At 40.0% G+C, this 23180-nt stretch overlaps 3 protein-coding genes across 5 annotated transcripts; 2 read left to right on the plus strand and 1 right to left on the minus strand.

The window, feature by feature from the left end:
- Positions 1-1508: 1508 nt before the first annotated feature.
- rnaseh2c (ribonuclease H2, subunit C) lies at positions 1509-3776 on the minus strand. Its single transcript, XM_033629435.1, has 5 exons — positions 3689-3776; positions 3073-3227; positions 2296-2408; positions 2047-2166; positions 1509-1687 (listed from the first exon to the last, which is right to left on the minus strand). Exons 2-5 carry the CDS (start codon positions 3224-3226, stop codon positions 1664-1666), a joined length of 411 nt encoding a protein of 136 aa, XP_033485326.1. The 5' UTR covers position 3227; positions 3689-3776; the 3' UTR covers positions 1509-1663.
- Positions 3777-5718: 1942 nt separating this feature from the next.
- LOC117253159 (seipin-like) lies at positions 5719-14422 on the plus strand. 3 transcript variants are annotated; one of them, XM_033620536.2, is made up of 11 exons: positions 5719-5818; positions 7640-7725; positions 7856-8111; positions 8239-8317; positions 8400-8543; positions 8664-8699; positions 11394-11528; positions 11615-11712; positions 12258-12387; positions 12543-12624; positions 12706-14422. In XM_033620536.2, the coding sequence occupies exons 3-11, from the start codon at positions 7861-7863 to the stop codon at positions 12828-12830; spliced, it is 1080 nt and encodes a 359-aa protein (XP_033476427.2). In that variant the 5' UTR covers positions 5719-5818; positions 7640-7725; positions 7856-7860; the 3' UTR covers positions 12831-14422. The 3 variants fall into 3 exon arrangements, with proteins under 3 accessions (XP_033476427.2, XP_033476436.2, XP_078025511.1); XM_033620545.2 differs by lacking the exon at positions 8664-8699; XM_078169385.1 differs by lacking the exons at positions 5719-5818; positions 7640-7725 and having other exon boundaries at positions 7910-8111; positions 8244-8317.
- A 473-nt stretch (positions 14423-14895) lies between these two features.
- Positions 14896-22052, plus strand: LOC117260061 (inositol-trisphosphate 3-kinase B). Its single transcript, XM_078169388.1, has 7 exons — positions 14896-15795; positions 18225-18309; positions 18652-18865; positions 19019-19223; positions 19352-19453; positions 20040-20111; positions 21151-22052. The coding sequence occupies exons 1-7, from the start codon at positions 14953-14955 to the stop codon at positions 21400-21402; spliced, it is 1773 nt and encodes a 590-aa protein (XP_078025514.1). The 5' UTR covers positions 14896-14952; the 3' UTR covers positions 21403-22052.
- Positions 22053-23180: the final 1128 nt, after the last annotated feature.

The raw sequence follows: 23180 nt of genomic DNA on the forward strand, positions 1-23180 counted from the left end.
GCCAACTAGCTGCCAATAGGCCAGACCGGCACATACGGGTCCTCTGCAAAACGTCAGGGCCACGCCCCTTTTTAGAGGAAAGATAACAAAAGATCCTGTAAGTGTCAGTACAATTTGATGTGTTTGAATTATAATTCATTCATTCTGTATGTATTCATTTCTTGTTAAATAGGCATTTCTTTTATGGGCATGTCTAATAATTGTTTTGTGACCTTGCCTGAACCTGAGCATTCACGATACCTTGTTAAATTAAGGGTGATCGCCATCATGTCCCTTCACTCTTTCCACATCCAAATGAATTAACATATTTGATTGAATCCTCAGGTATCGTTTGGCCAAGTGCTGTCTGTAAATCTCCAACGTGTTAAAAGCCAAATGTTCGATCTACAGGCTGAGATTTACTGTAGTTGGAGACAGTCTGATGCAGCAGCGTCCTACTCAAGCTAACGTTAGCTACCCATCAGTAGTAACTGTCACCGGCATCATTTAGCAAGTTTCCACACTGACAGTGAATTTTCAGGAATCTTATGTGCTTAAAATCTCAGTGTAAAAGCCTTAGTTAACCCTCAACACTACAGCTTTTTGGAATTTTTCGATCTCTATCATGATGTGACTGCATTATACTTTCCAACCAAAAGGAGGCGCAGCCTAGAAGATGACATGATGCCGGTCTGGTCTATGTACTACTGTCAATTCTGTTAATTCCAAACCATTTCCAGACCCTGAAATTCATTTTATCTAATGTCATTACATTTCCAGGAATTTCATGACCATGGAAATCTGGAATACAAGCTTTTCCTTGCATCAGTTTTAATGAAGCTGCTTCATCAATAGCAGATATTCACACTACTCTATCTGATGGCATAGAAAATCAGCTGTGCCAAATGGCCTTTACTTTCCCTTGTTTCATCACGACCTTATTTCTTTGAAAATTGCAGCAAGAAGTCTGATGGGGGAGAGGCAACTGGCCCAGAAATATTAAAATGTCAGCCATACAAACTGAAACTGACAACCCATCAATGCATTTGTAGTAGCTGTCCACAATTATATACAAGAGTTTACTGTAAAGTCAGCCAGATTCTCTGATCACTATGGCTTTCTTATCCTACTTATGTTTTTGCCACATATTTCATAGAGTGTTCTGGGCGTTCTCCGTCAGGGTTAGTTTGGGGATCCACCCTTAATGTGTTTGGCATTTCTTACTGCCCATGTGACTTCTTTAAATGTTTAAATTTAAACTTTAAATGTGCCTAAATGACTGTTTGACACTTTAGAATTTGTTGTCCTGCACCATTTCTACAGTTTCTGTATGTACTGATGAAAACTGACTGGTATTATCACGCAAATTGAAGCGTTTTGGATATTCAGAAGGGACGGTTCAGTCTGTGATCATTTCCAAGACTTTCATGGTAGCCAGTGTGCAAAATCTAAATGTTACCTTGTGAATACACTGTTAAGTAGAAACAATGTGGAGGTATTGTTTCAGTGAATCATAATCACACTGGTTGTCCAGTCAGCAGTATCTTTTATTTTCTGTGTTTCACTACAAAAGAACATATACAAAAATATAAACATTACATCTGTTGCTCATTACTCTGCTATAGTAACACTGAATAACACTCGTTATAAGCCTTTCTTTCACTGAGTGTGGCCGGAAACCTCTTCAGTCTTCCACTGGCCCGTGGATCTGTGAAGAGACAAAATATCAATATATTATCTCCTCACAACAAAACCTAAAAATACTGTCAAAAAATTACTTAAATGTGGAACCCTTTCTGGAATATAGAATTAACAAAATAGTGATGGTGGTTTAAACATCAATTAATCTTGATAACTCTGATCATCCTGTGTAATGACACGTCACTGATCATGTGATGTTGATTACACTGAGAAAAAAATTGAATCTCTGGGTAACGCAGGTTAGTCTTGTCTTTCATTTTAAAAAAGCATTTTTTAAAGTGTCTGGTTGTCACTGTAAGCAATAATTTGTTCTTTATGTCTTGTCTGGTTAAATAAAGTTTAAAAAAAAAAGTCAGCTGAACTCACCGCCTCAGCCAGCTCTGGCCAATCCATCGCCATCACAACTGTATCGTCTGAGTTCGGAGGCGTCTCCAGGTTCCAGTAGGTCAGCTTGTCAAACACAGAGGTTACCTTCACTGTCCTGTCCTAGAAACACACACACACACACACACACACACACACACATAATTTACCATCATGTAGACATAGTAACAAGATATGCTGGTAAACTTAAATAGTTTTTGTGACGTGAAAGATGACATCAGTAATGTTTACCTCTTGGTCTGAGCCGGGCTTGTTGATCTCTTTTAGCACCAAGCCAGTGTAGCCATGTGGACAGCTGAGCTCCTGTCCCTTCAACCCACGCCCTCTGAATGACACTGTCTTTTCTGAAATGAGTAAAAATGCAAAAAGGACTGTTGTTAGAGACAGTTTTCCTCCCACACTAAAAATTACTGTGGGATAACATGTGAGATACACCTTTTTATTTCAATGTAATGTGACAACTTGGGAGTCCTAAATCGAAACATCCTAAATCGAGTCCAAAAGCTGTGGATTCTAAATTTGGCATGGTCATGTTGTTTTGATTTATTTGTACAGAAAAATAACGTATACCCTCTGTTATCACGATAAACTGGGATCTTTCTGAGAACTAGAACCAGTACTAATTAGCACAAAAATTCTGGACTGGATACCCATCCCTATTGACATTGGATGCAAATGTCCCATACTGGAACCAGTAGTTACAGTGTAAAGCAACATGGTTCAAAACCAGTGGAAGTTTGTCATTCTGACATATTCTCCAGGCAAGACTATCCAATTGAAACATGATCCTAAACCTAACCAATTCCCTGCTCTTCTGAATCTTGAGATTAAGATTTGAGATTTTTTTTTTTTTTTTAAGAAAAATAATCTTGTAAGAATTAAGTAAATAGTGATCGTTTGTGTGATTATTACTATGGGCTTTATCTCCACCACTGTTTTCAATGAACTGCAAACTGTACCATTAACAATAATTAGCTTTCTATCTACTGGTAGAGAGGCTGACTGTACCTAGTTTGCCATCTTTCGTGGTAGCAGTGAGGTACTGTGAGACCGAGGCCGGTCCACTGTGTTCAATCTCACAGGGCATCAACTGGACTGGGACCCGCTGTGCTTGGCCCTCAGATGACACAAGGACACGAGTCACACTGGTGTTACAGGACATCCTGCAACCAGGAGACAGGAGAGGACACACACATGAATAACAACATATTACACACCTGTATTCTGTGTAAACCTCAAATTTATTGCTGTGATTTGAGACATATGAAGGTAATCTCTAAAGTATCTACTGGCTCTATCAGAGGAGTATATTACTAACTGTAAATACAGCACAGACAGTTTGTTAAAATGTAGTTAAATGTATACTGACAGCGAATTTGAAGGCTTTCTGACATGATTTTAAATAGTAATATTTGTATCAGAAGCCGTCCCTTGTTTAATGCGTGCTTGTTTATGGTGAAGCTGTGACAACAACCAGTTCAGACTTTCCCTAAAATGAACAGCATGCTTCCTCTAATAAATATTTCGTCATATTTGCATGTTTCATCCGTTCCTCGTGAACATTATTAAACATACTATCAAGCGACTTAAATATCGATTTGAGAAATATAACTCCCAACATTACCTTTCAGCACTTTTCCAACGTTTTCTGTAAATGAAATGTAATATTGGACCATTTCCGGGTAGCGCCGGTCGCTGCGTGTGATTGGACGAAAGCGTCTTCTTCTACGCTACAAGACGTTTTGGCGGTTTTTTTCTGCTCCGCCAGAGGATGTCGCCCCCTCTTGGTGAGAGATTATTGTACTTTTTAGTTTCTGCCTTTATATTCTCAGCTCTCTTTATTCTTTGTTTTTATCCACCCTGTACGTAAAGCCATTGTCTTTACTGGACATTCTTATATACAGTTTTTAGACATATATATATCTATATATTATATATTAAAGTGTAATGAATAATTGGTCACAAACAGTGGCATAAGGATGTTACAACTGGCCCTAGTGCACGCTATCATGCATGTATAGTCTTGACACAAATGGAGACTTGACATTGGACAACATCAGCCCACATATTACCCAGCAATCATCACTGCATATCTGACAAAAATATCAAAGAAAATGTATTATTTGATAGAACATTTTTCATGGTGTTATTTATAGATTTTACAGCTTGTGCAGAAAAAGCATCAAATTTAGATAGCTCCTGACTATTTTAAAAAAAATGAAAATAAAAAGAAAACCAGGGGGCGCTGGTGGCTTAGTGGTAGAGCTGGTGCCCTATATACAAGGCTGTTACCGCAGGGGCCCAGGTTCGAATCCAGTCTGTAGCCCTTTGCTGCATGTCACACCCCCCCTCCCCCCCCCCCCCCCGTCTCTAAATATTGTTGTTTTTTTTAAAAAAAAAAAAAAAGAAAGAAAACCATGACATAAATGGGCTTGTCTTGTTGAGGACATATATGGCAAATGGCACCATTTCTGGAATTAGCAATGTTTTTTATTGTTATTCCTGTTTGAACACAGATAAATATATTCAAGGAGGCAATCAGAATTACCTGCAAGAGCCCACTCTCTCTGCGGGCCCCTCCACCCCACGGACCCCAGTGCAACCACACTGCCTCTATATTTACGCCCCTGGTCACAAAACATTTGTATCTGCACTTTCAGCCATTCATGTATGCTCTAATACACTTATCCTGGTCAATGTCACAGATATTTCTGCACTTTCCCCCTGTTATTTATTTATTTACTTTTTTTATGTTTTCAACAAAATACTGCATAGGTTCTTGCACAGTAGCTACATGACTTAGCAGTTTACATCAGGTATTAGGGTATGTTATCTCTCTGCTATTTAAAAAGTAGACTCTCTATACAATGCAGGATCGTGAAGTGTAAAGATATGGCTGTTTTGTTTGTGATTCCACCTTTTAAAATAATCAGTTTTACTTTGCTAGCAGGACATAGGCCGAGGTATAACTAAGTAAACTGCAATCTTTGTACAGTCAATTAAGATACCTTCATACAAAATATTTTGGGACAATTTATGGGCATCATTGGACAGTAGGTCTATCACAAAATCAGGGGTGATATGGGAAAATCAGAGATTTGCAGAACATTTAGCAGCAATGGAGAAATAAAACACACATGCAAAACCAAGAAAATAAACGATTCAGCAATTAAACATATAAAAGTATGGACTGTGTTTGGGATGTGAAAAACACAGGCAATGAATAAAATCATAATATAGCCTGTTCATGAGATTAAAGTATTATTAAACACTGTCACAGACAGCAATGTAACTATCATTTTTTACCAATTATCCAAACACAGCAATTACCAAATATGAGCGATCTACTGTATTATATTCTTACAGGGAGTTATTTATTACACATACTTGATTTTCTGTAATGTTACTCTTGTGTCTTACTCGTCACCTAAATATAAACAATACAATCGGGCTTTAGTAGTGTAACATATAGATTTAGTATAAACTCCTGTTCTTAATCCTTAGCCTTGTTGCCGGTATCATGTTCAACACTAAGAACTCTGTTCCAGTTGGCAACAGCAGCAGCGTCTCTCTTCATGTGGGATGGACTAAACGCTGTCCAATGGCAGCTTCTCAGCAGCTAATGTAATTTTGTTGAGGGGAGTGTTCTGTTAACAGCATTTTATCCAGACAGTGTCAGAGTGTTGACAAAGAGACTTCAGGGAAAGGAGAAGTGATTTCCCAACAGCTCATCTCTGACCAGCAGAAACCAGAGGTGAGTTTTTACCACAAGACAAGAAGAGCACTGCTGCAGGCATGTTGCTGTTGGAAACCACCCAGAGGTTTAGATAGACTGTTTTCTTAAAGTTTTGGTTTGAATTTTGAGTTAAAAATGTTACAGGCCTTGCCTGCATGACTCGTAATCTGAAAATCTGCATGTCAGAGTTCATTTATGTGTTGAGCAAGTCCCTACTCCCTTCCTCTTTTAACATTTAAATATCATTTAAACTAAAAGCAGTGGTAGATGAAGTAATCAGATCATTTAGTTAAGTTTGTTAGTTACGTTTATTTCTGTCATTTTCCAACTTGTAAAACTCAAATACACTGGCAGATAGACAATACATTAACATTAAGTTAGTGCTTTTTTAGCATTAAAAAACAAACTAATACTGCACTGTTAAGATTCTCTGTTACAAGTAAAAGGTCCCGCATACGTAATGTAGAACTAAAATCAGTGTCTACTGGTAGTAGTATATAAAGTAATTATAATCAGGAAAATATACTTAAAGTAAGTAAAAAAGAAAAAAGTAAAATGAATTAATGCAGAAAGATTGCCGCTGTAACACCTTCACAATGCTTGTTTTTTCCAGCCGAGACTCTAAAACTCAAAAATAATCAAGATAATTAGAAAGAAAAGAAGCAAATAATCACATTTGGGAAGCTGGAACCATGAAATGTTTAAGAAGATTATTAGAATAGTTGCCACTTTTTCCCAATATTCTGTGAATCAACTTATTGGTTAATCAACTGATCATTTCAGCTTCACTCAAGTGAAGTACAAGTACCTCAAATTTGTACTTCAATACTTAAGTAAAGTTACTCACTGAACTTTAGCTACATGAAATGAGAAAATAAAAAAATATGAATAATAAAAAAAAAAAATTAAAGTACTAGCAGAAAGTTTTCCATTTATTATCCCCCCCCCCCAACAAACAAAATTCACTTCAATTACCGATCAAACATCTGCATCTTCAGAAGTTCTGTTGTGTAAAATGCTCACAAAGGTTCCCAGCGTTTCTCAAAAAATAATGTTGTTTTCTCTGAGATTATACATAATCTTCTGTGAGGGTAGGTATGATGGGAACTCTTTAAGCCATAGAGACACACTAGGGGGCTCCTCACTTTTCCATTTGTTTAATGCAACAGGGCTGGTCTTACAAACTGAAAATTGCCTCTCATAACTGGCGAAACTGTCCCCAGTAAAGTCAGTCATGGGTTGGTTGGGATCTCCACCCCCACAATTCTTTTTATAAACTAATCTATAGAGATAGATTTCCAGTACTGTTCCAGACATCTACATGTCCAGAACATGTGTCAAAGAGTCCCTGCTTCAGTCGTACATCTCGGACAGTACTCTGAGTAGCTACTACTTGTGTTGTGGAGACGATACGGCATCAAGTAAACCCTGTGTATTAGGTTAGACTGTAAGATTCTGTGTCGGCTGCTATAGGAGAATGATTGAGAGCTATCACAAATCAGCTTCCACTCAGAGTCCTTTACAGACACTTGATGCCCACTGAGGAATAGTGATGAATGGCATCACCATTATTACACAACACATACTGTGTCAAAACAAATTCTTATTAGTAGCTTCTTTGCTTCTAGATACATGCACTACAGTCAGGGTGATATGTGACTGCTGACACAGTCCCCCTCAGTCATCTGGCGTCAGAGGCCTCTGCTTGTGACTGAGATTGGCCTCAGTGGTTTCACAGCCCTCAGTGTATCAAAGTGCTGCTTCTGTCTCTGGCTCCATGAGATCATTACATCACCAACCGTGTTGAGTTTAACACAACGCCTGATCTATCTGTTTCAGGGAAATGTTGAATAAGAACCAGATAGGCTAACTCTGGATGACACTCGAGACATTTCAACCACAGAGACTGTAGGACTGAGCCAGTGGTATGATACTTCTAATTAATTCTTTACACTTATCTTTTGAAACATGCTCGTAATGTGGTGATTTTAACCCTTCATGAGTTGTTCTGTTTTTTAAAAAGTTCCACCTGCTTCCTTGTTTACTGATGTTTAGATTTCATGGATCAAGACAGCTCTTTACGTCCAGGAGATGATGGAGACCTGTCAATGCTCATTGGTGAGGGGTTGCCGAGGCTCAGGGATGCTGTCGTCATGGTGATGTCACGTGCCCGTCAGAGAGTTGTACAGGGCTTTGTTGTGTCAAGTTTTGTCCTCCTACTCCTCTGGATCGCAGCCTTTTTATATGGGAGCTTCTACTACTCGTACATGCCCAGGGCTGCTTACTCCTCACCTGTGCACTACTACTACAGGTGTGTGTGTGTGTGTGTGTGTGTGTGTGTGTGTGTGTGTGTGTGTGTGAACTCCTGTCCAGCTGTGTTTGATTCCTGTGCTATTTACTATTTACTGTCACTCAGTCATTCATATTTATGTGTGCAGGACAGACTGTGAATCTCCTTCATCTTTTTGGTGCTCTTATCCAGTGGCAAACGTCTCTCTGATGAGGAATAAGAAACATGTATGTATGAATGTGTGCGTGTGTATGTGTATGTATCTGTGTCTATTCCCAGGAGTGTAATCTTTTTAAACTTTATATTTAGGCTCTGACATTCGGCCAGGCCTATCGGATGTCTCTACGGCTGGAGATGCCTGATTCCCCAACCAATCAGGATCTGGGGATGTTCATGATCAAGACAACCTGTTTCTCTCGGGATGGGGGGAAAGTTGCCTCCTCTGCTCGCTCTGTGAGTGTCTGATTTCTTTAGCTCCCATGTGGCCACATGTGTACAAACAATCAAATACTGCTTCATTACTAGATCCTGCAAACTCAATGATTCACTGTTGCATTGCTGTGTGTTTCTCAGGCAAGACAGCTGCTGTCCGCCACCAGCTCTCGCTTTGTGAGTACAGCGCTGACGCACATTAACCTTTTAATCACACAGCCTGGTCAGAGCCAGATTAGGGCTGCTTATGCTTGCTGCAGAGCTCCACCGCAAAAGAAGGTGATCTCAGTGCTCAGGTGACTGAGCTGGCAGGATGAACACGTGAACTGGTGACTGATACAACAAATACATGATGGGAGGAAAGCTTTTCCAGTGAATTTAGATATGTAAGGGCAGCCATCATTAACTTTAACTAGTCCATACCCATTGGTAGCTTTGTCACCTTCTACCTATGCCAATCCTCAATGCCTATGTGTAGTTTTAAAACATGGGACAGACAGAATGACACACTGACAGTTTCCGTGATTATGTACATCATACCATACCATGACTTAGTCATACCAAAAATTAGAAGAGAAAAAAACAATCGGCCACAGGGGGAGCCACAGCGATCGGTCGCATTTTAGCCATTTTTAAGCATTTTTCTGTTGTTATAGCGCCACCCAGTTGCCAATTAGAGTTAAATTTCTCCAGTCACCTTGAGGCGTCCTGTTCTACATATCTACCAAGTTTAGTAAAAATTCATATGGCGGTTAGGCCTAGATAAGAAATTAGCTCTCTAGCGCCCCATTTTGTTTGATGGGGTCAATAATGGAGGGGTCCCCTCAGATTATGTGTGTTCAGTTTTAGTAAGTTTTCCAACTTTTGTCAAGAGGGAACTTTAGATATTGGTCCCTAGATTATGTTCACCGAGTTTCATGCAGATCGGTCAAACTTCCTAGGAAGAGATTCAATTTAAGTGTTTTTCAAAAAATTCAAAATGGAGGAAAATCAATATAACCGGAAGTTACGGGTTCTTGAGGCAAATTTGTTCCTCATGAGGAGAGGCATCTCTGTGCAAAGTTTCATGTCTCTACAACATACAGGCCATGAGATATGCCCATTCAAAGTTTGCAATTTCAATCGGTTGCTATAGCGCCCCCCTTTGGCCAATTGATGTAATATTGCTTCATTCGCATCCTCCCATGACCCTCTACCACTGTGCCAAATTTCACATGGATTGACCAAGTCAGTGAGGAGAAAAATGTGGAACAGACACACAGACAGACAGAGTTTTTGTCATTATATAGTAAGAAGACTACTATATTAAACACTGAGTGATCTGGAAAAAAAAAAGTACCTTGTTTGTTAAGGGCCCCGTTATCTAATGCTGAGTAAACTGACGACCCCTGACTAAGTGACATATTTTATGGATATTTCATATCATATGCCATGCATAACAGTAACAATACAGAACAGCTGGTAAACAGTACAAATAACTGAAACAATGGATGCAGTAACTGCAGGAAGTTTGTGTGAAATGAGTCATTTCTATGGATTTTAAGCAGACATTGTGTATTTCCTTTCATTTCTAGCAATCAAACATACTTAAAAGTGGTTTTTATTTTGACAAATTCAGTGTTCTACTCTGAGGCTTGGTCGTGGACTTTTCATGTCGATTTAATGTGCAAGGTAGCCTGGGTCCGTCTGTTGTTGACATTCTGGGACGCTGTGTCAACTTGAGCCTGTTACATGCATTGTGTCTTTTCAAAACACATTTCTGTTTTCACAGGAAATGTACAGTTTGCATAAAGTCTCTTTCAAAGTAAGCACACTACGTCGGTACTACACCACAAATTTACATTTTTTTCTTTCAACAGCAAACACACGTGATTATATTTAGCTAACACGCATGTTGTGAAGTTTAGGCAAAAGAAGAGCACATGGTTAAGTTAAGAAAAAAAACTGGGTTTGGCTTTACAGTCATACAGGAAGCGGACTCTGGCCTCTAAGGCGAAAGTTGGTGATGGCTGGACCCATCCACCACCGTTCCCATTCACCCTAGTTGGACATTTTGCCCTTAACTTATGTTGTCGTTCAGCCACGTTTCCCGCTGACACCAGCGCCTGGCTGCGTATCATGCCTACATGAAGGATGGCTTTTTTTGTTGGTGTCTGACGTGGAAGTCACTGCGCTGGTATTCAACGACTGCGGAATGAGACTGGGTTGTCAATATAGCTTGTGTTTAGGTCTTCAACAGGCCCTTACTGAAATAACAATTAATTAATTTTATTTTTCTTTGCAGAATGTAATGAAATGCTGAAGTATAGACCTACTGTGTATTTTTAGAAAAATTTATCTTACAACCCTTAAAATTAAGGCCTCACAACCCACCATGAAGCTTTAGGGACCTCATTTAGGGGGCTGGACCCTCAGATTGGGAACCAGTGTTCTAATAAATACCACTTTTGAAGCCTGGCACTATATTTGAGAGGTGTTGATATGGTAGTTTTACAGGCTTGTGATATTTGTGCATTGAATAATAAGATGTTTTGAATATAAAGTATACTGATCAGCATCACAAAATACTCTGTCACAAAGTACAGCTTCAAAACTTCAAAATGTGACGTCAGGTTTAAACAAAAACTGAGCTTCTTTGAGTCCACTGAGATCAGCTTTTGCTAGTGTTAATTTAACTGGGCACAAATCATTGAGTTCCATCAATGACAACATCAGTCACCCTTCCGGAAGTATTCATCATGATATCAGTGAAAACATCTTCTGGGGATATGGCATCATACATTTGTAAGGAAAGAGCAGATTAATGAATCCTTAGGAGACTGAATTAAGCCCTGTGTTGTGTGTATGACTCTGTTGTCCTGCTGTGGTCAGAGCATGCTGCGATACCGATCTGACCTGCTGAGGTACCTGGGAACGCTGCTGTTCCTCCCGGCCTTTCTGACCGGTGTCGCTGAGCAGAAACAAGTGCTGGAGGTGGAGCTCTTCTCAGACTACACGGACGACCCTGTGAGTCCTGCTCTGCTTTATGAATGTGTTGGCATGTGTCAGTGGGCTGGGATGTCTATCTCATAGGTTTGTCTTCATGTGCACAGTATGCCCCCTCGGTCACGGCCCTCATTGAGATCTTGTCCAACAAGGTGCAGATCTACTCCTCTGAGCTCAACATTCATGCTCACTTCACTGGTTTAAGGTAAGATGTGTACATCATGATTAAAAAAATCTATAATCTTTAAACGTACAGCACAAAGTGAGGCTGCAGTTACTGTGATTAGTTGTCCAGATTTCTACAATATAACACGTTGACATGTTTCATATTTGTTCCATCTACTATCAAGAGAATGAGTTATTAATCTCATTAAACACCACATGTCAGTGACCTTTTAAAAGAGGAAGAGCATCATTATCTTAGCACTGACAGAAAATGTATCGCAGAGGATGAAGACACATAAATTTCTCCACTGACAGCAGCCTCATTAACACAACGACTGTAACCACAGGACTCATTTCTTCACTGGAAAAACTCACTTTTTTATGTCTCCTCCTACACTAACAGCCCACAGTGGAGTAAATGCATCACACTCAGATGTTTTCTTTGTGGTTTTCTGGAGGAAATGACTGAAAAAAAAAAACTTCCTGGCACAGAAGTCAAACTGAGAGAAAGTGGGATAACTGCAGCCTTTTCATCATAATTACTGGCATCCCATAACAACTCTTTTCTTTGTTTTTCCACGTCAGATACTTGCTGTTCAACTTCCCTACCCTATCAGCCCTGGTGGGCGTGTCCAGTAACTTCATCTTCCTCAGTCTCCTCTTCGTCCTCAGCTACGTGAGGTTGCTGCTGGGAGAGGAGTGGGGGCCGCAACAGGTGAGAGGAGAGACAATGTTTAACTACAGCTGCAGGGCTGCGCACACTTCATGAGTTTGGTGTTTAAGTGAGTGTGAAATATGACCTGATCCCTCTCAGGTGCTGTAGCTCAGTCTCAGCAAGCTCCGAGTGATTGTTTTCCTCTTTGTTTACAGCTCAGAGCAGATGGACTGCTGTCAGATAGGGGCAATAACGTGAACAACAACCAGCAAGAGGATGAAAAAGACGCTGCTGCAGGTACAAAAACACAAGTGTAGGGAATTTCAACATTATTCAAGTCATCTGCATCAGTCACTACAAGAATAAATCCTTTGACAGGTGCTGCAGAGCTGCTGGGTCCCCTCCAGATGACCCCCACAAATCCGAGTCAGGAGAGGCTCCGTTTGATCTCAGACGGCGGCACAGAGGTGCAGAACAGACAGATTCAGCCTCACATTGAATAAATGAATCAGAGGCAGAGTGAGGACATTAATAACAGAGAGGGGTAAAGTGTAGGGAACGATAAGATGTAGTGAAGATTTAAGCAAGATATGTGGTTGAAAATGACTCAGAAAGCACCCACACACCTCTGACAAATATGTCGGGTGACGACCTGAGCTGCACTGTTTGAGTTGTGGATCTTTTTGCTCTTACATCATGTCCTCTGTGTTAACACTCACACTGTTTCATTTTTAATCACATGACCCTATTATTTATGGGATAGACTCACCTGTGCCTTCGTCACCTCACACAAATCTCTCATTGTCAGAGCCTTTTTATTGCTTTGCACTTCATAGCTGTGATGTAGTGTCCACTAAAACTGTCCAATATCAAATAAACACATAAGACACTATCAAGGAAATACCTATATGAATAAATAAAGTATGTGAGATAAGCATGACACTGTAATCATCCACTAATTATTATGAGTCATTATTTTATCTGGGGTCTTTTTTTATGTATTCCATCAACTTCTTTTGGCTTCAGGATGTAAGAATGTGGAGCTGTGTGTAGATTATAACTCTCATACTGGCTGAAATGTTACTTTAAAATGCTTAAAACCTGATACTTGATCAATGTGTCTGTCAGCTGAACATGTTACAAAACATTTGTCTTTGTATGTTCAACCTTTAACTGCACTTCAGTCGGAACAAAACTATTTTAACAATCTGATTGTCACCTGAAAAAAAACGTGTCACCTGTGTCACTTCCACCATAAACTGTACTCCAGTTGTCTTATTGCACACTGTTTTTGCATGTTGTATGCAATATATATTTTCGATCAAATACCTTGATATTGATATTGCGACAAGCACTGACTGCTGGTGCCTTCACAAAATATTTACACAATGGATTTTTGATAAATAATCATCATCCATAATGTGGATGTAATGAAGAAGTGGGTAAAGGCAAATATTAGAACAGCTAGTACAGTCTGGTAAGTTCAGAAAATTACATCATTTTCCTGTGATGCAGCCTTTAGAACCAGGACAAGACACTTCCAATATTATGATATCCAAAATCTATGTCGATATCTCTTCTAATATCACAGTATCAATATAATACCAATACTGCTGGACCTTACATCCTAGTGTCCTGTGCTCCCTGTCATTTGACTGTGCTAATAAGCTAACAAGCTAACTAAATTCCACTAACTTATTTAGGAAATCCAAACCTGATTTTATTGGTTGTTAAACTGCACAAAATGCAATGAGACCGGTTTATAATAAGCTAGTGAAACAACATGGAGAACACATTAACATTCAGGCGACACATCAGGACAACATGCAAAACAACACTGTCAAATGTGCAGAGAGTGCAACAACACAACTGAAGTAGAAAGCTGAGTTGACACAGACAAATGTTTTGTCAGGAGATCAATCAACAAAGACAATCAAGACTGTCAAAATAGTTTTGTCAACCTGTGCATCTCTTTCTGTTACACAAAAATATATTGAATTGATTGAATTTTCAGTCAAAATGTGTTTAACATGGCTGCAAATCCATTCTTAAGTTCACTCTGTTTAACTGTTGCAATAAAACCTTTAAAAATGTTTATCAGACTGTTTGTTTCTTTGTGTTTGTATCTTCTGTGCAGTCCGTAAACACTGCCCCAAAACAGTTAATCCTCAAATCCATTCATATATTTGGGGGGAGGGCACGTTACTCTATCTCCACCCTGCTCTCTGACACAGGGTCATTCTTGGATGTCCTCTCAGCTGTTTTAGTTTTGGAAACTTAATGATGTCACTGCATGCAAAATACGGCATCAGCAGGGATAATGAGAGAGGGATGTAGCTCACTGACAGGCACGGAGCTTTCCAACAGGTGGAGGACAAAGGTAAGGTGAAGTAAGTGAGACACATGTTATACTTTATAGTGTTATATCTTCATTTGTGTCCTTTGAAAAGAGCATAGAGTTATTGTTGAGGATGTGTTAGAGTGGGGTTTAGACTTGTATAAACTAATTTCCTCAAGCCTATTCAAACTGTACAACTCTTGTAAACATTTCCTTGTTTTGTAAAAGCACATGCGTTGGGCTCATGGAGTAGATTCAACACCTACGCTCACCCACTGGACTCGAAGATGGACATGGTGACAGATGAGAACCACATGGAGGAGATGGAGATGGAGACAGAGAAAAACCAAACTATGGATAATGACTTTTCTGCCACACTGTCAGAGGAGACGGACAGACATCTGACAATCAGTGAACGGCCTTCCAGCAGCTGCAGGAGAGTCAGATTGAGATCTAGACCCAAACTCCAGTCCACAAAAAGCTTCCCCCCTTACAGTCAGTGTATAGGTGGACTTGGAGAGGACGGGGAGCAGGACAATGAGCTCGATTCAGAATCAAGCGAAGTGAATAGGGAAGACAGGAGTGAGGTCATTCAAGGCACGGAAAAGAAACAGGACATTGAATTGATCCCAAGATGTGCAAGGGATGAAGTGAAGTTAAAATGGAGGCTGAGGAGGAGGGAGAGGTTAGGTGGGAGCCATGAGGTTGATACAGACGGATGGGAGAGGGTGAGGTGGAGCGGGAAAAGAAGGGTAGAGGAGACTGTAAGAGAGGCGTGGGAATATGAAGAGGGGGGCATGAGCAGTGAGTTGAAACACAGGAGAAATAGAGACTCCAGTTTGGACAAAGAAAGAAAAGAAGAGGAGGATACAGAGAGGAAGAGAGTTTTGGCAACAAAGGAAGAAGACGAGGAGAACAAGGTGACCCCAGAGGGGATGGATGAAGAGGCCGAGGAGCTGAGAGGCGGCTCCGCAACACATCAGTGGTCCTCCCCACATCCAATTCTCTCCAAGCTTTTGCACTCCTCCACCTCCTCCTCCAGCTCCTCCATCAACCTCTCCTCAGCAGAGAGCGATGAGGTCTTCAGCGAAGGAGAGGATGTTGGCTCAAAGAGGAGGGCGTTCAGGAAGGTGAGAATGAACAGATGTGGTGTTAAGTTTTTCATTTTGGTGTGTATCATAGTAAATATCATAGTACTGCTATCACACCTGTGCATGTGGCTGCTCTGGTTTTCCATGGAAGAGGCTTACTAGAACTATATTTCTCAACTGTTCTTTGCACCTGTGGTCATGGTGATTTGCATGGGCTTGAAAGAGGACTTTGACAAGGTCAGATTTGAATGGTGTTTGCATGCCTGGCTGCTGCTGCTGCCGCTGCGGCTGCCACAGATATGAGAGTAGAGGGGAGCAAATGGTGGTAGGAGGACTAGAGACTCTCTCAGCACAGTCTGCATTCTGCATTGTCAGACACAGTGAACCTGTAAGGACTGAATAAAGAGCACCACACAAGACTGAGAAATAAGCATCTTCAAAATATTTAATCTCTGTGACCAAAATAGGAACATTTAGGATGCAAACATCTACAATTTAAAGGGCTATGTCTTAAATATTGTATAGTGTAGACATTTTATTCAAGCTTGAAACCTGTCATTTTGTGAGTGTCTCTACTGAGCATGGTCAGGTCAACTTTTGTTTCCCTTGGTTTTTTGGTTTTTCAGCAGCCATGTCTGTGTTTGGTGGCAGCTGTTTTGTGTATATACAAAACAGATCATAACTGTCAAGGTATGAACACTGTTTGTAAACACAGAAGGCACTGACACTCAAAACAGTTTTTGACGTGCATAAAGGACCTAAGAGGTATAAAAATATACCCCCAAAAATTCTCTCAGTCAGAGGTATAATTTCAGAGAATGGTTGGCTCTACAGGGACAGTTCACCCCAAAATCAAAAATACATATTTCTTCTCTTACCTACAGTGCTATTTATCACCCTAGATTGTTTTGGTGTGCGTTGGCAGGGGTTGGAGATATCAGCCATAGAGATGTCTGTCTTCTCTCCAATATAATGGAACTAGATGGCACTCAGTTTGTGGTGCTAAAAATACTCAGCAGCAGTGTCTCTTTCCAGGAATCATGACCTGGTTACTTAGGATTATCCACAAAGCTTGTTGTGAGCAGTTTCATGTAGGAGCTATTTTCTTTCTACTGAACTACACCCGCAAATTGCATCACCATGCAGAAGGAAGCGTGCATCTACTCATGGACGAGAGGCTCGTGCTTGTGACAGCATGAGATGTAAACGTTCATGGTGTCCTCCTCGGCTGAGCTATAATGTTAGCTAGCTCAGTGGTGCTAAGTGAGCTACTAGGAGATGCATGCCACCGTCTGTGCAGTGATACAGTTGGCGGGTGTAGTTCAGTAGAAAGAAAAATGTTCCTACATGAAACTGCTCCCAACAAGGTCTGTGGATTATCTTAAGTAAACGGATCATGATTTCTGGAAAGAGACATTGCTGTTGAGTCTTTCAAATTTATTTTAAGGCACATACCACAAGCTGAGTGCCATCTAGTTCCATTATATTAGAGAGAAGGCAGACATCTCTACGTCTGATATCTCCAACCCCTGCCAACTCACACCAAAACAATCTAGATTGATAAATAGCACTGTAGGTAAGAGAAGAAATATGTATTTTTGATTTTGGGGTGAACTGTCCCTGTAAAGCCAACCATTCTCTGAAATTATACCTCTGACTGAGAGAATTTTTGGGGGTATATTTTTATACCTCTTAGGTCCTTTATGCACGTCAAAAACTGTTTTGAGTGTCAGTGCCTTCTGTGTTTACAAACAGTGTTTATACCTTGACAGTTATGTCGCTTTAATGATATGGTTTATCACATTTTCCTCAAAGAGAGAAATCAAAGACTGCAGAATTACATTTATATTTCCTCATTTGGCAGATGCTTTTGTCTAAGGAATGGCATTGAGCTGCTTTGTCACAGTAGGAAAAGCAAAGGTGTAAATAATGAAATTAAAAGTGGTTGCATGCCATTTACCTGTTTCTGTTTCAGGGTCCTGGTATTGTGCATGCTGGGTTATACTTTCATAGCTTAGTAAAACACTTGAACAGTTAAGAGCCATTGTTGTTTGTAAAACCTGTGATTTTCCTTCTGTGACAAGCTGATATGTTTGCTGTGAATATGGTCTGTTCAGGAGTAGAGGATGGAAAAGTGCTTTAGCAGACCAAAAAATTCACACAGAACTCCCTATACATGGGAGCCTTATACTTCTGAGCATAAGGAGGTGGTCATATCCAGAAGTATGACAGGTCAGCAGCACAGTGACAGAGCACTGTCACCTCACAGCAACAAGGCCCTGGTTCAACCCTGCTAGCTGGCTGGGGCTTTTCCACTTGAATGCATGCAGAAATTCTCTGTATGCTTCACGCCTGTTGACCTGTCAGAGATGTAAACCGCTTCTTGAAAAACAATGCATGCTGGGACAGGCTGCAAACCCTGTTTATCTCACATTAAGACATCAACATGCTCTTCTTTTCTGCCTCAGAGCCGTTCCTGGAAAACCTACCTGACCATGATGCACTGGTCGCTGCGGCGGCAGAGCTCCTGGGTCCAGCTGGCTGGACATCAAGGCATGTTCATCTTAAACAGACACATAAAGGCACTCAGAAATATCCTTACACTTTTAGATACAGGATAAAGCTCACATACATTGAAACATTTTATCTCCAGAATGTCGGGATGTCATCTCTTTTGGTTTTACCACTATACACTTTGAATTTATTCAGTGTGTTTTTAAGGGTTTTCGAACATGTTTAATTAAGTCAAGAATCTCTGAGTTAAGTCTTTTCAACTCATTGAGGTCCACAATATAAAGACCTGACTGTTCATTTAGGTTATTTGACTTTACTTTTATTAAACACGTGGATGGTGAATATGCTTCCTGTTGTCCGTTTTGTTGCTGCTGTCACCAGGTAACTTCCAGCTGAGTGAGGGAGGGGAGGTGTTGAAACTGTATAGTGAGGTGGAGGCAAAGTGCCTTGAGTTATTGATGAGCGACCCGCTGAGACCCTTTGTCCCGCAGTATCATGGCTTGGTCACCAGGGGGGAGCACTGCTACATCCGCCTGGAGGACCTGCTGAGCGGCCTGAGGAGACCTGTCATCATGGACTGCAAGATGGGAGTCAGGTAGGTTTGAGAGCAATTGTTTCCTTCTACCAGAGGTTACAGTCCTGCAGGTTTATACACAAACACTGTAGAAATGAGTGTACTTGTGCTTACATGAGGGGCTGAGAGGTGAAATCAGTATGCTATTATGCCCAACTAGAGTTTTCTTCTCAGGACATACCAGGAGGACGAACTGATCAAAGCTCGCACTAATGCCACCCTGAGGAGTGACATGTACCAGAAGATGGTGAAAGTAGACCCGTCAGCTCCGTCAGCAGAGGAGCATGCACAGAGAGGGGTGACCAAGTTTCGATACCTTCAGTGGAGGGACACAACCAGTTCTACATCCACGCTGGGCCTCAGGATAGAGGGCATCATGGTAGGCCAGTCAAATCACTGCACAACTTGTGTTACCCAAAAATACATAGTTATGTCAACTGTTTGATTCTCTGTAAGTTTTCAAATGTCCCATATCTGTGTTGTTGTGTTTCGCTCTCTGTGAGTCAGATGGAGGACGGCAGTGTCCAACGGGACCTCAGGAAAATTCTGACTCCAGATCAGGTCACAAATGCAATGCTCTACTTCACCAAGAGTCAGCTGGACATCCTGGTCAGTGCTGTCTGTCATAGAAACACCGTTACATAAATTACACTACTTTTTTTTTTTTTTTTTTTAAGAAAACAGGTCCCAATACTGAATCAGATTTTGATTAGTAAAACAAAACAAAAAACACAAATCTGAACAATCAAGGAAATACAGATTAAAAAATAATGACTTAACCCAATAGAAAAATACTACTACTACTTAACACTAGATATTTCTTTAGTTTATGTGTCCCCAGTTGCTGCCCTGTGGGTTAAAAGCCATGATCAAACCATATTTAGCTTCTTATACATAATCAATGCACTGATGTCTGCTGTGCATGTCTAAAGATAGTTATCACAAAATTACCTCAACAATCCACACAGGCTTTGTCTTTTAAAACTTTTTAATTTAAGATTTGATTAAAAAACTAGACTAACAACAAGCATTCACAAAAATAAAATGACATTGAACAAGCAAAACAGAGACTTCCTGTTATTTTTTTATTTTTTTTTTATTTCCACTCTCCTCAGTGGATTACATTAATCTTTCAACCTGTAAAGTGTGCTATTTATGTCTGCTAAACCACAACTCCACCCATCTGTGGTTTCAGAAAGCCTACCACACCAGACTCCTGGCCCTGAGAGATGCTCTGAAGAACTCACCATTTTTCAAAACCCATGAGGTTGGTTCACACATATACATATCTTAACTTGCTTATAATGTTTTAAATCATCTTAACATGAAGTGAAAATCATGGAGTCAAAATAGCAGCTATTGAAAACAAGATAAATAATTTATTCAAAATAAAACATGAGAAAATTAAAATAAGTTATTAGACCACATTGAGCTCACGGCCCAGTTTGAAAAAAAAAAAAGTATCTGGATCAGAATGATCCGGATTTGGAAATCCCATGTTTTGCTATCCAGGATCAGCTTATCCATCTTACTTTTGTATCCGTTTTTCAAAGCAACATTAGATTTGATCACCCTGATCCAGATATAATCTTTTCAAGATTACCAAATCCGGATAACCAGAGCTCCAAATGGGATTACATACTATAATGTGGGCTACTAGCTAAAAAACAACAGGTTGCATAGGCATCTTAGGGTCATGTGTTTTTATTTGAAGAGACAGAAAACAGTATGAGGGGGTGCAGTGTTAGAAACTACTTGACTATACCACTGTGAATATTATAAAAGTTTAAATGAAGGTTAAAATCAGGTAATTTTTGTTTGATATTAACAGCTAATTGGGGGGTATTTCATGACAAAAAAAAAAAATCCTTTATTTTACTGAAAGGCTTAATAGATAGCCTAATGTCTACTTTATCTACATACACTGTAACAGTTTAACAAATCAAGTGTAAAATATAAATCAATGTACATATATATATATTTGACGAATTTAAAAGTTTTAATACATTTTGTCCCTGAGATCCACCATGAATCCACCCTTCTGCTGGGATTAGGATAAATCAGATTTTTTGGATCAAAGGTATCCCAATCTTACTAAAAACGTTTTGAACAACGCAAAACTGAATTGTGTGATGTAATCCTTTTTTCCCCTCTTTAAAACAACCTATATTTTGGATTTGATCCAATCCAATAGCCGTAATCTGATCAGATTACTTCTGAAAAACTGGGCCCAGATGTCTTTTTGCTGATCCAGTTTCATATTCTTATAATGAATCTGCATATATTTATATGTTTGACCTGATCAGGTGATTGGCAGCTCGCTTCTCTTTGTGCACGACCACAGCAGTAAGGCCTGCGTGTGGATGATAGACTTTGGGAAGACGACCCCGGTGCCTGACAGGACCGAGCTCCAACACGATGTCCCGTGGTTCGAGGGGAACAGAGAGGACGGCTACCTCATCGGTCTGAGGTCTCTGATCAACTCTCTGGGCGAGGCCATCAGTGGGGCCTGTGGGCTTCGGGAGGACAGCTGTGGAGAACAAGAGAGTGGTACATGAAGTACACCGAGGGTTGTGGTGGAGACACTCGAACACTCATATTCAGAATCAGGTGGACAAAATGGCCGCTGTTACTCTTTGAACTGTCGCCTCATGTCATTCACTGGAGGAGACAACAGGGCAGCATTTGTTGATGGGAAATCTGTCTTCACAGGCTGAGGAAGAAGAACAAGGGAGTACAATGCAGCTACAATCCATGGACATATGATATGTTTGTCTTCCAATTGCACATCTGGTATGTGAACACTGTAACTGTGAAGACAGTGTTTTGTTACAAAGACTTTGTCTTCTTTACTGTTCCCTTTTTTTCCCTCTTTTTATTATTCATGAAGGACCAAAAACAAATTTTCCTCAAAAACTTAGATCTCACCTGTGTGGAAATATATACTAAGATCATTTGTTTACAGCAGCAAAGAAAACGCTCATACACGCAAACACGCACATCTGGCTGAACGGCCATATTATAAGTCAATCTATCATAAAGAGACTAGCCTTACTTATGAAAAGAAACTTTAAAATACATTTATAAAACAGATGTGATATTATCAGAGTTTTGAATTGTTTACAGATGATGCAACTGAAATGTTGTCTTCTCCTGGTCATATAAGCTGTGGTGAAATTACACAAAACAACTTCAAATGTAAGACACTCCAAACTAAGTGAAATAAACAATACATTTCTTTATCTGCTCAGTCGTAATGTCTCTACATTACGAGTACTCAGAAACCATCCTCTGTCTCTTTGCAGTCATTTTGAGTCTCTTTGCAGTATTTCTGTGTCTATTTTCAGTCATCTTGAGTCTCTTTGGAGTCATTCTGAGTCTTTTTGTAGTTATTTTGTGTGTCTTTGCAGACATTTTTGTCTCTTTGCAGTCATGTTGTGTCTGTGGTCATTCTGTGTGTCTTTGCAGTCATTTTGAGTCACTTTGCTGTCATTCTGTCTCTCTCTCTCTGCAGTCATTTTGTGTCTCTTTGTAGTCATTTTGAGACTCTTTACAGTTATTTTGAGTCTCTTTGGAGTCATTCTGTGTCTCTTTGCAGTCATTTTGAGTCTCTTTGAAGTCATTATGATTCTCTACCTGGTCAGTATGTGTTCATTTAAGTGTCATTTTGCAGGTGAAGACTGGTGGGGCCCCTGCCACTTTCGATGCCCGGGCCTGTGCCCAGTAGGCTCGGTCAGTAATCCATCCATGTGCGCAGCTTAACATTGTTCAAACCCACAGACCATTATTTTAAATTCCAGTGGGTACTGCAAATTTTACAAAGATATCCAAAGTGTTAGGGTGAATTTGGGGGACTTGTGTATAACATGATGCACAAGATGTGTTCGTGCATTTGGATACTTTTAGACATAGTTGACAACTTTTGAACAGTTGATCTCTCCAACTTTAAAGCTACTTAAGAGGGGGGATATAAGAAAACTGGATATTAATGTTAATATGTGATGTAATCAGACCCAGTAGAGATTAAGATTTAAATAATGTGCAATAAATCTTACCTTAGTGAGGTTTATCATGTTCTGTGGCCTTACAGAGCTGTTAATTCAATGCTGTGGTCATTTTGGAGGCTGCAGGTGTTTCAAACAGGTGTTTCTAATATACTGTCCATCCATTTATACCAATGAGGGCAGACCAAATACTGGACACACCTCTCAGTATATTGCAACACAACTTAGCAGCACCACAAACTACGAATAACCATAAATTTGAACCAACAGCTTTGTAAAACTGTATCAACAAAACATTATAACTGTCATAGAGGTAAGATCTATTTCACAGC

This window comes from Epinephelus lanceolatus, chromosome 7, assembly GCF_041903045.1.
Source record: "Epinephelus lanceolatus isolate andai-2023 chromosome 7, ASM4190304v1, whole genome shotgun sequence".
NCBI classification, from domain to species: Eukaryota; Metazoa; Chordata; class Actinopteri; order Perciformes; family Serranidae; genus Epinephelus; species Epinephelus lanceolatus.

What these genes read in the sequence shown, in the direction of transcription:
- rnaseh2c (XM_033629435.1), bottom strand. Translation starts at nt 3,226, where the DNA reads ATGTCCTGTAACACCAGTGTGACTCGTGTCCTTGTGTCATCTGAGGGC. An exon ending in AGCCCGGCTCAGACCAAGAG is followed by an intron (nt 2,167 to 2,295) that starts GTAAACATTACT and finishes GTGTGTTTCTAG; the next exon opens with GACAGGACAGTGAAGGTAAC. An exon ending in GGCCAGAGCTGGCTGAGGCG is followed by an intron (nt 1,688 to 2,046) that starts GTGAGTTCAGCT and finishes GTCTCTTCACAG; the next exon opens with ATCCACGGGCCAGTGGAAGA.
- LOC117260061 (XM_078169388.1), top strand. Translation starts at nt 14,953, where the DNA reads ATGGACATGGTGACAGATGAGAACCACATGGAGGAGATGGAGATGGAG. An exon ending in GACTGCAAGATGGGAGTCAG is followed by an intron (nt 18,866 to 19,018) that starts GTAGGTTTGAGA and finishes TTTTCTTCTCAG; the next exon opens with GACATACCAGGAGGACGAAC. An exon ending in CATTTTTCAAAACCCATGAG is followed by an intron (nt 20,112 to 21,150) that starts GTTGGTTCACAC and finishes TGACCTGATCAG; the next exon opens with GTGATTGGCAGCTCGCTTCT.
- LOC117253159 (XM_033620536.2), top strand. Translation starts at nt 7,861, where the DNA reads ATGGATCAAGACAGCTCTTTACGTCCAGGAGATGATGGAGACCTGTCA. An exon ending in CCTGTGCACTACTACTACAG is followed by an intron (nt 8,112 to 8,238) that starts GTGTGTGTGTGT and finishes TTATGTGTGCAG; the next exon opens with GACAGACTGTGAATCTCCTT. An exon ending in TGATGAGGAATAAGAAACAT is followed by an intron (nt 8,318 to 8,399) that starts GTATGTATGAAT and finishes CTTTATATTTAG; the next exon opens with GCTCTGACATTCGGCCAGGC.